The following is a 14759-nucleotide window of genomic DNA, read 5'->3' as shown; positions in this document are numbered from 1 at the left end:
AAAGTTAGTGAGGCTTTTCGGGGATAAGCCACATTTTTTCAGCCTCCTGAGGTTGAAAAGGTGCTGTTGCGCCTTCTTCACCATGCTGTCCGTGTGCGTGGACCATTTCAGTTTGTCGGTAACATGTACACAGAGGAACTTAAAACTTTCCACTTTCTCCACTGCTGTCCCATCGATGTGGAGAGGGGGATGTTCCCTTTGCTGTTTCCTGAAGTCCACGATCATCTCTTTTGTTTTGCTCGCATTGAGTGAGAGGTTATTTTCCTGACACCACACTCCGAGGGCCCTCAACTCCTCCCTGTAGGCTGTCTCGTTGTTGTTGGTAATCAAGCCTACCACTGTACTGTCATCTTTAAACTTGATGATTGAGTTGGAGGCATACATGGCCACGCAGTCATGGGTGAACAGGGAGTACAGGAGAGGGCTGAGAACGCACCCTTGTGGAGCCCCAGGGTTGAGGATCAGCGGAGTGGAGATGTTGTTTCCTACCTTCAACACCTGGGGGCGGCCCATCAGGAAATCCAGGACCCAGTTGCACAGGGTGGGGTCGAAACCCAGAGTCTCAAACTTAATGATGAGTTTTTAGGGTACTGTGGTGTTGAATGCTGAGCTGTAGTCAATGAACAGCATTCTTACATAGGTATTCCTGTTTTTCAGATGGGTTAGGGCAGTGTGCAGTGTGATGGCGTCGTTTGTGGACCTATTGGGGCGGTAAGCAAATTGGAGGATGACAGGTAGGGTGGAGGTGATATGATCCTTGACTAGTCTCTCAAAGCACTTCATAATGACAGAAGGAAGTGCTACGGGGCGATTAGTTCAGTTACCTTATCTTTCTTGGGAACAGGAACAATGGTGGCCATCTTGAAGCATGTGGGGACAGCAGACTGGGATGGGATTGATTGAATATGTCCGTAAACACACCAGCCAGCTGGTCTGTGCATGCTCTGAGGACGCGGCTGGGGATGCCGTCTGGGCCTGCAGCCTTGCGAGGGTTAACACGCTTAAATGTTTTACTCAAGTCAGCCACGGAGAAGGAGAGCCCACAGTCTTTGGTAGCGGGCCGTGTCGGTGTCACTGTATTGTCCTCAAAGCGCGCAAAGAAGTTGTTTAATTTGTCTGGGAGCAATGATTGTCTGTAGACCCTGCCACATACGTCTCGTGTTTGAGCCGTTGAATTGTGACGTCACTTTGTCTTACAGAGGGAATAACTACACTATTCGACCATTTTTCCAGTCGTCTTGTCATGATTAAATGCGGTGGTACGAGCTTTCAGTTTTGCACGAATGCTGCCATCTATCGACGGTTTCTGGTTTGGGAATGTTTTAACATTGGGTACATCTCCTATACACTTCCTCATAAACTCGCTCACCGAGTCAGAGTATAGGTCAATGTTTTTTGTCTGAGGCTACCGGGAACATATCCCAGTCCACGGTACCGAAGCAGTCTTGAAGCGTGGAATCTGATTGGTCAGACAAGCGTTGGATAGACCTAAGCACAGGCGCTTCCTGTTTCAGTTTCTGCCTATAGGAGGGGAGCAACAAGATGGGGTCATGGTCAGATTTGCCAAAAGGAGGGCCGGGGAGGGCCTTGTATGCATCGTGGAAGTTAGAGTAGCGGTGGTCGAGTGTGTTACTTGCCCGTGTACTGCAATCGATATGCTGATAGAATTTAGGTAGACTTGTTCTCAGATTAGCTTTGTTAAAATCCCCAGCTACAATAAATGCAGCCTCAGGATATCCAGTTTGCATAAAGTCCAGTGAAGTTCCATGATGGCCGTCTTGGTCACCGCTTACGGGGGGATATACACGGCTGTGATGATAACGGAGAAGAATTCTCTTGGCAGATAATACGGTCGGCATTTGATTGTGAGGAATTCTAGGTCAGGTGAACAAAAGGACTTGAGTTCTTGTATGTTGTTATAATTACAACATGAGTTGTTAATCATGAAACATACACCCCCGCCCTTCTTCTCACCAGAGAGATGTTTGTTCCTGTTGGTGCGATGCACTGAAAATCCCATTGGCTGTACTGACTCAGACAGCATGTCCCCAGCTAGCCATGTCTCCATGAAACAGAGTATGTTACAATCCTGGAAATCTCTTTGGAAAGCAACTCTTGCACTAATTTCGTCGACTTTGTTAACTAGGGACTGGACATTAGCGAGTAATATACTCTGAAGCGGTGGGTGGTGTGCGCGCATCCGAAGCCTCACTAGAAGACCGCTCCGGCACACTCTCCTCTGACAGTGTTGTTTTGGGTTGGCCTCTGGAGTCAGTTCAAATGCCCTGGGAGGTGCAGACAAAGGATCCGCATTGGGAAAGTCGTATTCCTGGTCGTAGTGCTGGTTGTGCTAGTAAGTTAATGTCTCTCTGATATCAAATAGTTCTTCCCGGCTGTATGCAATAACACTTAAGGTTTTCTGGGCTAACAACGTAAGAAATAATACATTAATACATAAAAAAAACGAAATACTACAGTTTCCTAAGGACTTGAGGCAAAGCTGCCATCTCTATCGCGCCATCAACCTCTAAACTACTGTACATGATGCCCATAGCAGTATTTCATTCATCTTTTTTTGGCCATTATGACTGGCTGATAGTTACAGACCAATAGACCATATAGGCATGCACACATGGCTCACACAAGCTCACAGACACACACACACAAGGAAGTACACTCATGCACACACATTCTTGTGACAACCCCCCCTCCCTCCCTTCAGAGAGTCATCCCAGCATGTGAGCGACATGAAAGCCAAGAGAGGTAGATAGAGAGTGAGAGTAAGGGGGATGAAAGAGGTATAGGGAGAGGTAGAGAGAGGTAGGAGGTAGATTTGTAGATAGCTCCGGGGTTAGCTTGCCTGCTGAGTGGTTTATATTAGTATCATGCTCCATCACAGCCTTTCCTGTCACAGCTGAATTAATCTCTGTGTGTGTGTGTGTGTGTGTGTGTGTGTGTGTGTGTGTGTGTGTGTGTGTGTGTGTGTGTGTGTGTGTGTGTGTGTGTGTGATGTAATTAAATGTCCACTGCGGCTGTGACCTGCTGTGCCTCTAACACATCTAATGAAATAATCCTCCATTACATCTGTCACACTAACAGAGAGAGAGAGAGAGAGAGAGGGAGAGAGGTTGATGAGGGAGAGAAAGGTAGGGAGATAGAGAGAGAGAGATGAGTGGGTAAGAGAGAGAGAGAGAGAGCGAGAGAGGTTGATGAGGGAGAGAAAGGTAGGGAGATAGAGAGAGAGAGATGCGTGGGGAAGAGAGAGAGAGAGAGAGAGAGAGAGAGGTTGATGAGGGAGAGAAAGGTAGGGAGATAGAGAGAGAGAGATGCGTGGGGAAGAGAGAGAGAGAGAGAGAGAGAGAGAGAGAGAGGTTGATGAGGGAGAGAAAGGTAGGGAGATAGAGAGAGAGAGGTTGATGAGGGAGAGAAAGGTAGGGAGATAGAGAAAGAGAGATGAGTGGGGAAGAGAGAGAGAATGATTGCAGACATGAAAGGAACAACCCAATGCTACACAATCCAACAAAGATGTCTAATATGAGCAGGAAAAATGACCTTGCCTGGGCTTTACAGTGTCTCAGCGGGCTGACAGTGTTGTTAAAACCCAGTCAGTCACACTACTGTAGCTGTTCCTAGAGTGAAGCTCCTCTCTTATGGATGATCCCCAGTGCTATAGCACGTTTACTGGGGACTGGATAACAACCACATCCAACACTAAAGTGGTGTTTCATGGGATTGTGTGTAGAAACAAATTTATGGTTGATTTTATCATCAAGCTAACTGTACTCTGATTTTCCTGAAGACTCTATGTTGAATGATTATATTACTATGCTGACCAAGGCCATGCAGGGTCATTGTTCTGTATGTGTTCATACATATTCATATCTGTAGAGGGCTAAGATCTGCCACTAGGGGGCTGTGGTTACTGTGAGAGGTGTCCTCTCCTCCTCCACTTTCTCTCCTCCCCACCTCTCTTCCTCTCTCCCTCACAGCTCTTCATCACCTATTTGACCCGGATGACAGGGGCGAGCACTTGGGACCTGAGGTGTGTGTGTGTGTGCGTGTGTGTGTGTGTGTGTGTGTGTGTGTGTAGCCTGCAGCCATCCACTCTGACAGAAAAAAAGGAACAAATTAGAGTGGTAAAACCTCAGGGACAGAACCGTCCACATTACCCCCCTCCCAACTCCCGAAAAATACACCATCGCCACCACTATGACAAGGTCACCTTGTGAAGCAAAAACTTTCTCAGGCCAGAAGGGGAGTTCAGTCTGAGAATAGAGAGGGAGACTGAACCTGCTGTTTCAATTGTCTATCTGTCTGACTGACCCTGCCAATATTGAGTCTCTTTCACTGATCTCTCTTCCTCTTTCCCTCCCTCAGTCCGTGTCTCGTTCTCAAACTATCCAGCTACACAGATACCAAATTAGCTTTTATACTGTTCTAAACAGAAACAAACCAAAACATGGTATTTATGAAGACAGGACATCTGTTAAAACAAAAGGCTGTTCCAACCATCTTTCCCGAAATATAGAAACACTTGAAGTTACTCCTCCCTCCCATCTTGTCTGTCAGTAGGGGAGGTCTTCATGAATCTACTCCCTTCATCTCATCTTGTCTTGTCAGTAGTGGAGGTCTTCATGAATCTACTCCCTTCATCTCATCTTGTCTGTCAGTAGGGGAGGTCTTCATGAATCTACTCCCTTCATCTCATCTTGTCTGTCAGTAGGGGAGGTCTTCATGAATCTACTCCCTTCATCTCATCTTGTCTGTCAGTAGGGGAGGTCTTCATGAATCTACTCCCTTCATCTCATCTTGTCTGTCAGTAGGGGAGGTCTTCATGAATCTACTCCCTTCATCTCATCTTGTCTGTCAGTAGGGGAGGTCTTCATGAATCTACTCCCTTCATCTTGTCTGTCAGTAGGGGAGGTCTTCATGAATCTACTCCCTTCATCTCATCTTGTCTGTCAGTAGGGAAGGTCTTCATGAATCTACTCCCTTCATCTTGTCTGTCAATAGAGGAGGTCTTCATGAATCTACTCCCTTCATCTAATCTTGTCTGTCAGTAGGGGAGCTCTACATGAATCTACTCCCTTCATCTCATCGTGTCTGTCAGTAGGGGAGGTCTTAATGAATCTACTCCCTTCATCTCATCTTGTCTGTCAGTAGGGGAGGTCTACATGAATCTACTCCCTTCATCTCAACTTGTCTGTCAGTAGGGGAGGTCTTCATGAATCTACTCCCTTCATCTCATCTTGTCTGTCAGTAGGGGAGGTCTTCGTGAATCTACTCCCTTCATCTCATCTTGTCTGTCAGTAGGGGAGGTCTTCATGAATCTACTCCCTTCATCTCATCTTGTCTGTCAGTAGGGGAGGTCTTCATGAATCTACTCCCTTCATCTTGTCTGTCAGTAGGGGAGGTCTTCATGAATCTACTCCCTTCATCTCATCTTGTCTGTCAGTAGGGAAGGTCTTCATGAATCTACTCCCTTCATCTTGTCTGTCAATAGAGGAGGTCTTCATGAATCTACTCCCTTCATCTAATCTTGTCTGTCAGTAGGGGAGCTCTACATGAATCTACTCCCTTCATCTCATCGTGTCTGTCAGGAGGGGAGGTCTTAATGAATCTACTCCCTTCATCTCATCTTGTCTGTCAGTAGGGGAGGTCTACATGAATCTACTCCCTTCATCTCATCTTGTCTGTCAGTAGGGGAGGTCTTCATGAATCTACTCCCTTCATCTCATCTTGTCTGTCAGTAGGGGAGGTCTTCGTGAATCTACTCCCTTCATCTCATATTGTCTGTCAGTAGGGGAGGTCTTCATGAATCTACTCCCTTCATCTTGTCTGTCAGTAGGGGAGGTCTTCATGAAACTACTCCCTTCATCTCATCTTGTCTGTCAGTAGGGGAGGTCTTAATGAATCTACTCCCTTCATCTCATCTTGTCTGTCAGTAGGGGAGGTCTACATGAATCTACTCCCTTCATCTCATCTTGTCTGTCAGTAGGGGAGGTCTTCATGAATCTACTCCCTTCATCTCATCTTGTCTGTCAGTAGGGGAGGTCTTCATGAATCTACTCCCTTCATCTCATCTTGTCTGTCAGTAGGGGAGGTCTTCGTGAATCTACTCCCTTCATCTCATCTGGTCTGTCAGTAGGGGAGGTCTACGTGAATCTACTCCCTTCATCTCATATTGTCTGTCAGTAGGGTCTTCATGAATCTACTCCCTCCATCTCATCTTGTCTGTCAGTAGGGGAGGTCTTCATGAATCTACTCCCTTCATCTCATCTTGTCTGTCAGTAGGGGAGGTCTACATTAATCTACTCCTTTCATCTTATCTGTCAGTAGGGGAGGTCTTCATGAATCTACTCCCTTCATCTCATCTTATCTGTCAGTAGAGGAGGTCTACATTAATCTACTCCCTTCATCTCATCTTGTCTGTCAGTAGGGGAGGTCTTCATGAATCTACTCCCTTCATCTCATCTTGTCTGTCAGTAGGGGAGGTCTACATGAATTTACTCCCTTCATCTCATCTTGTCTGTCAGTAGGGTCTTCATGAATCTACTCCCTTCATCTCATCTTATCTGTCAGTAGGGGAGGTCTACATTAATCTACTCCCTTCATCTCATCTTGTCTGTCAGTAGGGGAGGTCTTCATGAATCTACTCCCTTCATCTCATCTTGTCTGTCAGTAGGGGAGGTCTACATGAATTTACTCCCTTCATCTCATCTTGTCTGTCAGTAGGGTCTTCATGAATCTACTCCCTTCATCTCATCTTGTCTGTCAGTAGGGGAGGTCTTCATGAATCTACTCCCTTCATCTCATATTGTCTGTCAGTACGGGAGGTCTTAATGAATCTACTCCCTTCATTCTCCCAGCAGTCGTGTGATGGAGGGACGGAGAGAAAGAAGGAGAGATGGAGAAAAAACACATGAATGAGAAACGGAGAGATGGTGAGCTTGTCCCTGAAATGTAGCCATCTGTGTGTGTCTGCGAGAGAGTGTGTGTGTCTGCGAGAGAGTGTGTGTGCGAGAGAGTATGAGTGTGACATATGGGATGTTTCCATGTGCAAATTACTTGCGGAGAAACTGTTGCTATGGAGACTAGTAACTGGTGCGGTCGAACAACCACATGAAAAGTCTGGAGGAGACCGTGGCACAATGCACACACACACATACACACGCACACACACACACACACAAATACTTTAGTTCATTGATCTAACCTAATCTTTTGGTGCACAGCAGAGACGGATTTAAGAATTGGTTGGTCACATAGACAACACACTAACACCGGAATACACCCACATCACAAAAAACATTTTAATTCAATGTATGGCGCTTTTCTCCCGCTTGCTCTCTCTCGCTCTGTCTATCTCTTCTCTCTCTCCTCTTAGACACAGAGGTCATTTAGAGGTCTAACCATTAGCGATATTAATTCAGTATCACTCCTCAGATGAGAGCTTGGAGAAGCAGACAGAGAGAAGCATTTCATTGATATGAGGAAGCAGCCTCCTCGGCCGTCCCACTGTCACTGTTTTATTATCACCTTGTGTGTGTGTGTGTGTGTGTGTGTGTGTGTGTGTGTGTGTGTGTGTGTGTGTGTGTGTGTGTGTGTGTGTGTGTGTGTGTGTGTGTGTGTGTGTGTGTGTGTATGTGTGTTCCTTGGTGTGTGCATTCACCGTAACAGTTGTATCACTCTATGTAGCAGGGACAACATGCGATTGTAAAAGCATGCTAACTCCCAGCCCAGAGGGGGATGGAGGAGGAGAGAGACCTGATGATACAGGTGGAGGATAGAGGAGAGGTGTGCAGGTTAAAGGAGCTATATGTCATATACAGTAATAGCGGAATGATAGTTTCACAATGTTTCTTTGTTTCAACAACAACAACTAAAACGTTTTGGGCCCACACAAAATTGCACTAAGATTGTACAGCCTTCTGGTCAAAGCTTCACTCAGAGGCATGGTTATCATCGCACAAGCAGAAATTGCCCTGCCATTACCTGGTTGCTAAAATTCTATAACATTTGCCTAATTTCAGTTTATGTTACCAAACAAGCAATTCATAGTGTAAAGAATCATTGTACAATCTCTACAGTGCATTCGGGAAAGACCTCTTGACTTTTTACACATTTTCTTATGTTGCTTACGTCATTCTAAAATTGATTAAATCGTTTTTTCCCTCATAAATCTACATACAATACCCCATAATGACAAAGCAAAAACGGATTTTTATCCATTTTTGCAAATAAAAAACAACTACTGAAATATCAAATATTCAGACCCTTTACTCAGTACTTTGTTGAAGCAACTTTGGCAGCGATTACAGCCTTGAGTCTTCTTGGGTATGACTCTACAAGCTTGACAACCCTGTATTTGGGGAGTTTCTTCCATTCTTCTCTGCAGATCCTCTCAAGTGATGTCTCTCCAGAGATGTTTGATGGCTTCAAGTCCGGGCTCTGTCTGGGCCACTCAAGGACATTCAGAGACTTGTTCCGAAGCTACTTCTGCGTAGTCTTGGCTGTGTGTTTAGGGTCGTTGTCCTGTTGGAAGGTGAACCTTCGTACTGAGCGCTCTGGAGCAGGTTTTCATCAAGAATCTCTCTGTATTTTGCTCTGTACATCTTTCCCTTGATCTTGACTAGTCTCCCAGTCCCTGCCGTTGAAAACATCCCCACAGCATGATGCTGCCACCATGCTTCACCGTAGGGATGGTGCCAGGTTTCCTCCAAACGTGACGCTTGGCATTCAGACCGAAGAGTTCAATCTTGGTTTCATCAGACCAAAGAATCTTGTTTCTCATGGTCTGAAAGTCCTTTAGGTGCCTTTTGGCAAACTCCAACCGGGCGGTCATGTGCCTTTTACTGAAGAGTGGCTTCCGTCTGGCCACACTACCATAAAGGCCTGATTGGTGGAGTGCTGTAGAGATGGTAGTCCTTCTGGAAGGTTCTCCCATCTCCATAGAGGAACTCTGGAGCTCTGTCAGAGTGACCATCGAGTTCTTGGTTACCTCCCTTACCAAGGCCCTTCTCCCCCGATTGTTCAGTTTGGCCGGGCGTCCTCATGGCTTGGTTTCTGCTCTGACATGCACTGTCAACTGTGGGACCTTATATAGACAGGTGTGTGCCTTTCCAAATCATGTCCAATCAATTGAATTTACCACAGGTGGACTCAAATCAAGTTGTAGAAACATCTCAAGGATGATCAATGAAAACAGGATGCACCTGAGCTCAATTTCGAGTCTCATAGCAAAGGTTCTGAATACTTTTATGTAAATAAGTTATTTTGTTTTTTTCTAAAAACCTTTTCCATTAAACCTTTTCCATTATGGGGTATTGTGTGTAGATTGACTAGGGAACATTTTAGAATAAGACTGTAATGTAAAAAAAAAATTGGAAAAACTCAAAGGGTCTGAATATACTGTAAATCGATGTGAAATATCTTTCACTAACAAAACGTATTTTCATCTGTTTGAAGCTGGTGGACCAAACTGAAAGTACACGTCTCAAGCGAGAGTAGTTTCCACTAGGTTCCACAGCCACAAAGTCTGCTGTGCTGTGAAGAAATGGGAGGCAGGAGAGGAGGGAGAGTTGTTCATATTGAGCCTAAGTACTGTTGCAATTCACCTAGCTTCCACATGGTTGAGACATTTTATACGTAGCACATAGTATAATGGGTTTCTGGGTAAGTCTTCTATGTGGAGCAGCAGACTGGGTCTGAAACCTCAGAATTCATGGAGCTTTCAAAGCAGGGCCTATGGGAGAACACACACAAGCATGCACACGCACAAAGACAATAGGGAAACCCAACAGGTTTCCACATCCTCCTGGGGAGAGTACTGATCCACTAACAGGCTTTCTACAGGGTCCACAGCAGACTGATCGACTCTGGGTGGAATACAGTTGGAACAAATATAATTGCATTTGTATTTCATCACCCTCACGTGTGTGTGTGTGTGTGTGTGTGTGTGTGTGTGTGTGTGTGTGTGTGTGTGTGTGTGTGTGTGTGTGTGTGTGTGTGTGTGTGTGTGTGTGCGCGCGCGTGTGTGTGTGCGTAAAGTTTCAAGCCATTGTGTCAGTAACAGAGTGCCCGCTGTTTTGTGAATCATTGTGTGACTGTTGGGCAGGGTCTGGGGGTTAGGGAACATGGGTACGGACCTCTCCAGGTGTTCAGGCCAGTGCCACCTGGCTGGCACTGAGAGAGATGAACACACATACTTGTACCGACATACCTGTTAGCTACAGCTTAACACCTGCCTTTGCACCTGAAGCTAAACAATCAAATGACAGCACTGTAACACTTAACAGGCATTATAAAGGCATTATGAACGCATTACGAAGCCTTTATTACCTTTCCTCCTGGAGTCTCTCCTGACACTGGGCCTGACAGCTGGCTGTAGTTCCGCCTCTGTTGACATCCTCAGGTTCCGCCCTGCCGGCCCACAGGCTGGTTTGATCCGGTTCTGCTCCGGTCTGTTTCCGAGGGTCCACTTCACAACGTCAGCGCCGTGTGTCTGTGTGTTTGTGGGGGCGCCGTGTGTGTGTGTGGGGGCGCCGTGTGTGTGTGTGGGCACACAGGCTCATGGGAGAGGGAAGGGCTCTAGCCCTGACACGACATCCCACACACACTTACAGAGAGCTGGGGAGAGAGAGAATGGGGATGAGAGGGAGAGGGAGAGAGGGAAAGGAAGGGAGAGAGAGATGGTTGGTACATTTATTCAAACTTTTTCCACACATTGATACTATCCTGTCTCAAGGAGACTTTGGAGGAGACAGGGAGATTAGGCATCCCTTCTTCCTCCCTCCCCTCTCCTTCCTTCCTCTACAGTCCTCATTCCAACTAATGCCCCACATGCCCCTTGTGCCGTCCAGAGCCCGTCTGTCTCCTGTGAGTTGATAGTTGCCCATAATGGCGAAGCCCCATTGTCTACGTGATGCTCGTCCCTCAATCGATCTGTCTTTGAAGGCCGTGTGACTCATCTAAAATATATATAGATTCTGCTCATTCACCTGACACCAGTTCCTAATTCTGAAAATGACTCGGCTCTCGGTGGCTATGATGCACTGGCTACTACGGTAAACCATGCTCAAGCTAGCAGCCTAGTGCAAGCTTGTTTGAATGGCTACACGGTAGCTAGTTTGACATGTTGTTGATGAAGTTATAAGGCACCAACGTTATGGGACTGTTCTCAGAAATCAGCATGTATCTGACGGCTGGCACTCTGCCTCGCTACTTTGTAACATTTGGCCAACGCGATAACGATAACGTCGCAGAGAGCAGTCAACTGTGCTGTAGAACTCATCGCACTAATCATGGCAGAAGAGATATCATGAAAACTAATTTGTGCATTAGCTAGAACTTCACTGCACTAGCTAGCTAGCTAGAGGGGGTATTCGGCAGTGAGTGTGTGAACTGGCGTCGTTAGCGTACATGCCTTTCGTTTCATTATGGATTGATTTGAAACTAGTTTAGCCAGCAAGCAGACACTAGTGGCACATTTTGTTTTTGCACATTTCAAATTTCATACTGATTGTACCACCACAAAACACCTTAGCTAGAGGTAGAATTAGGTTTTTGAAGACTTGCTAATAAAACATGTTCAATATCAGCTACAGGTTTCGAGTTTTCCTCTTTTGGGGATGAAAGGGGGTTCAGTGGATGATGTGACCTTGGTAACCCTCTGCATTCCAACCAACAGAACTCTCACACACACACACTCACACTGACAATACTCTTTATCAGAGTAAAACATGCTGGAGTTGTACTGTACTGAATGAGTCACTCCAATTTCTGCTATTATGGTCACTCTGCTGCAAAATGGAGGGAGAGAGAGATATAGAGAGAGAGCGATAGAGCGAGGGAGGGGGAGTGGAGAAAGGACACTAATGCAACCTCAGCTCCAAACCAGCCCCCCTCCCTCGTTCTCAATCTGCCTTTTCTGTCTACTAACTCTCTCTTTCAGGGCGTGAAAGTAGCCTCAGCTAGATATCCTTTATTTCAAGTGGATTATTCTTCATTTGTACCAGACTGTTCAGCTGTTTATCTGTCTTATAATGTTGCCATATGTTTGTAAGTGTTGCACCACCCCTCTGTGAGGGCTGCACCACCCCAATGTGTGTATGAGTGTGTGTGTGTGTGTGTGTGTGTGTGTGTGTGTGTGTGTATGTGTGTGTGTGCGAGTCATGCCTGCGTGCTTGCGTACGTGCATATGTGCTTGGCATCTGGTGGATTTCTCTGGGGAAAGTCAGAGATATTTCTAATCTAGGCTAAGATACCTTGAGGGAGAAAGACAGATTTCAAAGAGAGAGGAGGAAGACATTCAGCATGTTGTCCTATAACAGTGGCTCAACGTTAACATATCACACAATTAAGAAACATAACAACAGCCTGGAATACTGCGATGTTTCTCAACGACCCCGGGATGTTGTAGACCAATCCCTTAGATGGTTAGCTCATTTGGACAGTTCTGTTTTAAATGTAAACCATGAAGTAGGAAGATCCATACAGGTCCCTGGTATAGAAAGGTTGAGAAACACTGTTCTGTTCGACTGTAGGAATCAGCTGTCCGATCCTGGTCTGGTCTGAGCTGAGAGATGGACATGAACATGGCTTAGTGCCTCTGAAGAACGAGAAGAGAGGACGGCCGGAGGAGAGGAGGAGGAAACAAGCGCTAAATTGGATGCCCGTAAGTGGGCCACAGCCAACAGTCGTGTGTGTGTGTCTGCCTATGTGTGTGTGTGTATATGTGTGTCCATAAACCGGGCGCTGCCAAGAGGAGCTTAATGCCCAGAAATCATCTGCTTCTACACAGACACACTGGCAGAGAGGGAGGGAGTACAGCAAGGCCAATCCCTGCACTGTCACTTGTCTGTTAGGTAAATGTAAACGTCTATCTCCCTCCCTCTCTTTCTCTACCTCTCCCTCTCTCTACCTCCCTCTCTTTCTCTACTTCCCTCTCTCTCTCTTCCTCTGTTTCTCTCTCTCTCTCTCTCTCTCTCTCTCTCTCTCTCTCTCTCTCTCATTGGGTTCTGTCCATCACGCTTAGGGTGAGATTAGCAGCACTCATTCAGCCACTCAGCTCTCTCTGAATAATAAACTTCCTATCTCTCATTCTTCTCCTCTCTCCTCTCCTACCCATGCTAGATTATTGAGACGTAATTTATAGATTGGCAGGTAAGGGTGCTCTCGAGCAGCTAGATGGTCAAATCAAATCAAATTTTATTGGTAACATACACGTTTAGCAAATGTTAATGCGAGTGTAGTGAAATGCTTGTGCTTCTAGTTCCGACCGTGCAGTAATATCTAACAAGTAATCTAACAATTTCACAACAACTACATTATACACACAAGTGTAAAGGAATGAATAAGAATATGTACATATAAATATATGGATGAGCGATGGCTGAGCGGCATTGGCAAGATGCAGTAGATGGTATAGAGTACAGTATATACATATGAGATGAGGGTATGTAAACATTATATAAAGTGGCATAGTTTAAAGTGACTAGTGATACATTTATTACATCCAATTTTAAATGATTAAAGTGGCTAGAGATTTGAGTCAATATGTTGGCAGCAGCCACTCAATGTTAGTGATGGCTATTTAACAGTCTGATGGCCTTGAGATAGAAGCTGTTTTTCCACTCTCTCAGTCCCAGCTTTGATGCACCTGTACTGACCTCGCCTTCTGGATGATAGCGGGGTGAACAGGCAGTGGCTCGGGTGGTTGTTGTACCATTCGGCCATCAGATTTCCCACCAATGCTCCTTATAGGACACATCACTGCACTCTATACACCTCTGTAAACTGGTCATATCTGTATACCCGTCGCAAGACCCACTGGTTGATGCTAATTTATAAAACCCTCTTAGGCCTCACTCCCCCCTATCTGAGATACCAACTGCAGCCCTCATCCTCCACATACAACACCCGTTCTGCCAGTCACATTCTGTTAAAGGTCCATAAAGCACACACATCCCTGGGTCGCTCCTCTTTTCAGTTCGCTGCAGCTAGCGACTGGAACGAGCTGCAACAAACACTCAAACTGGACACTCATTCAAAGACTCAATCATGGACACTCTTACTGCTTTACGTGATGTATTGTTGTCTCTACCTTCTTCCCCTTTGTGCTGTTGTCTGTGCCCCAATAATGTTTGTACCATGTTTTGTGCTGCCACCATGTTGTGCTGCTGCCATGTTGTGTTGCTACCATGTTGTTGCCACCATGCAACGTTGTCATGTGTTGCTGCCATGTTGTGTTGTTGTCTTAGGTCTCTCTTCATGTAGATTTGTGTTGTCTCCCTTGTCATGGTGTGTGTTTTGTCCTTTTAATCCCAACAATCTCACAGCGACACGTTTAGTTATTGTACCTACCAGCTGTAACACCTGTCCTGAGAACACCAGAATCCAGACGACTGTAGAATACTGTGAAATACTCCTTGAATACTGCAGAATACCACACGACTGCTACACTGCTGTACCGAGCACAGAGTTGAAAAGAAAAGGAGAGAGAGAGAGGAGAGAAGGAATGCTGAGACAGGAGGTTAAAGGTCGTTCGAGGAGCGAGGGAGCAAAGTGCGAGAGACTGGAGAGAAAAGGAAGGAAGGGCGACAGATCAGGCAAGATAAGAAAGAAAGAGATGAAAGATCGGATGATCTGAGAGAGAGAAGTAAAGTTCAGGACTGGGCGGGTTAATGAAAGCACAGAGAAAAGCAGACACCACACAGCCCAGGGAGAAAGGAGGAGAGAGGAGGAGAGAGGAGGAGAGG

General features: G+C 45.9%; 1 protein-coding gene across 1 annotated transcript in view; it reads right to left on the bottom strand.

Annotated features, from left to right (window-relative positions):
* LOC115145129 (disabled homolog 1-like) overlaps positions 1-14498 on the bottom strand; it is a 75369-nt gene extending 60871 nt beyond the window's left edge. The window contains exons 1-2 of the mRNA XM_065003120.1: positions 14365-14498; positions 10342-10629 (exon numbers count right to left, since the gene is read on the bottom strand). Of these exons, the coding sequence (XP_064859192.1) occupies positions 10342-10408 (67 nt within the window). The 5' untranslated portion in view covers positions 10409-10629; positions 14365-14498. The remainder of the gene's footprint in view (positions 1-10341; positions 10630-14364) is intronic.
* Positions 14499-14759: the final 261 nt, after the last annotated feature.

This window comes from Oncorhynchus nerka, linkage group LG17, assembly GCF_034236695.1.
Source record: "Oncorhynchus nerka isolate Pitt River linkage group LG17, Oner_Uvic_2.0, whole genome shotgun sequence".
Lineage (NCBI taxonomy): Eukaryota > Metazoa > Chordata > Actinopteri > Salmoniformes > Salmonidae > Oncorhynchus > Oncorhynchus nerka.
The sequence above is the reverse complement of the archived record's forward strand: the minus strand, read 5'-3'. Positions and strand labels throughout refer to the sequence as shown.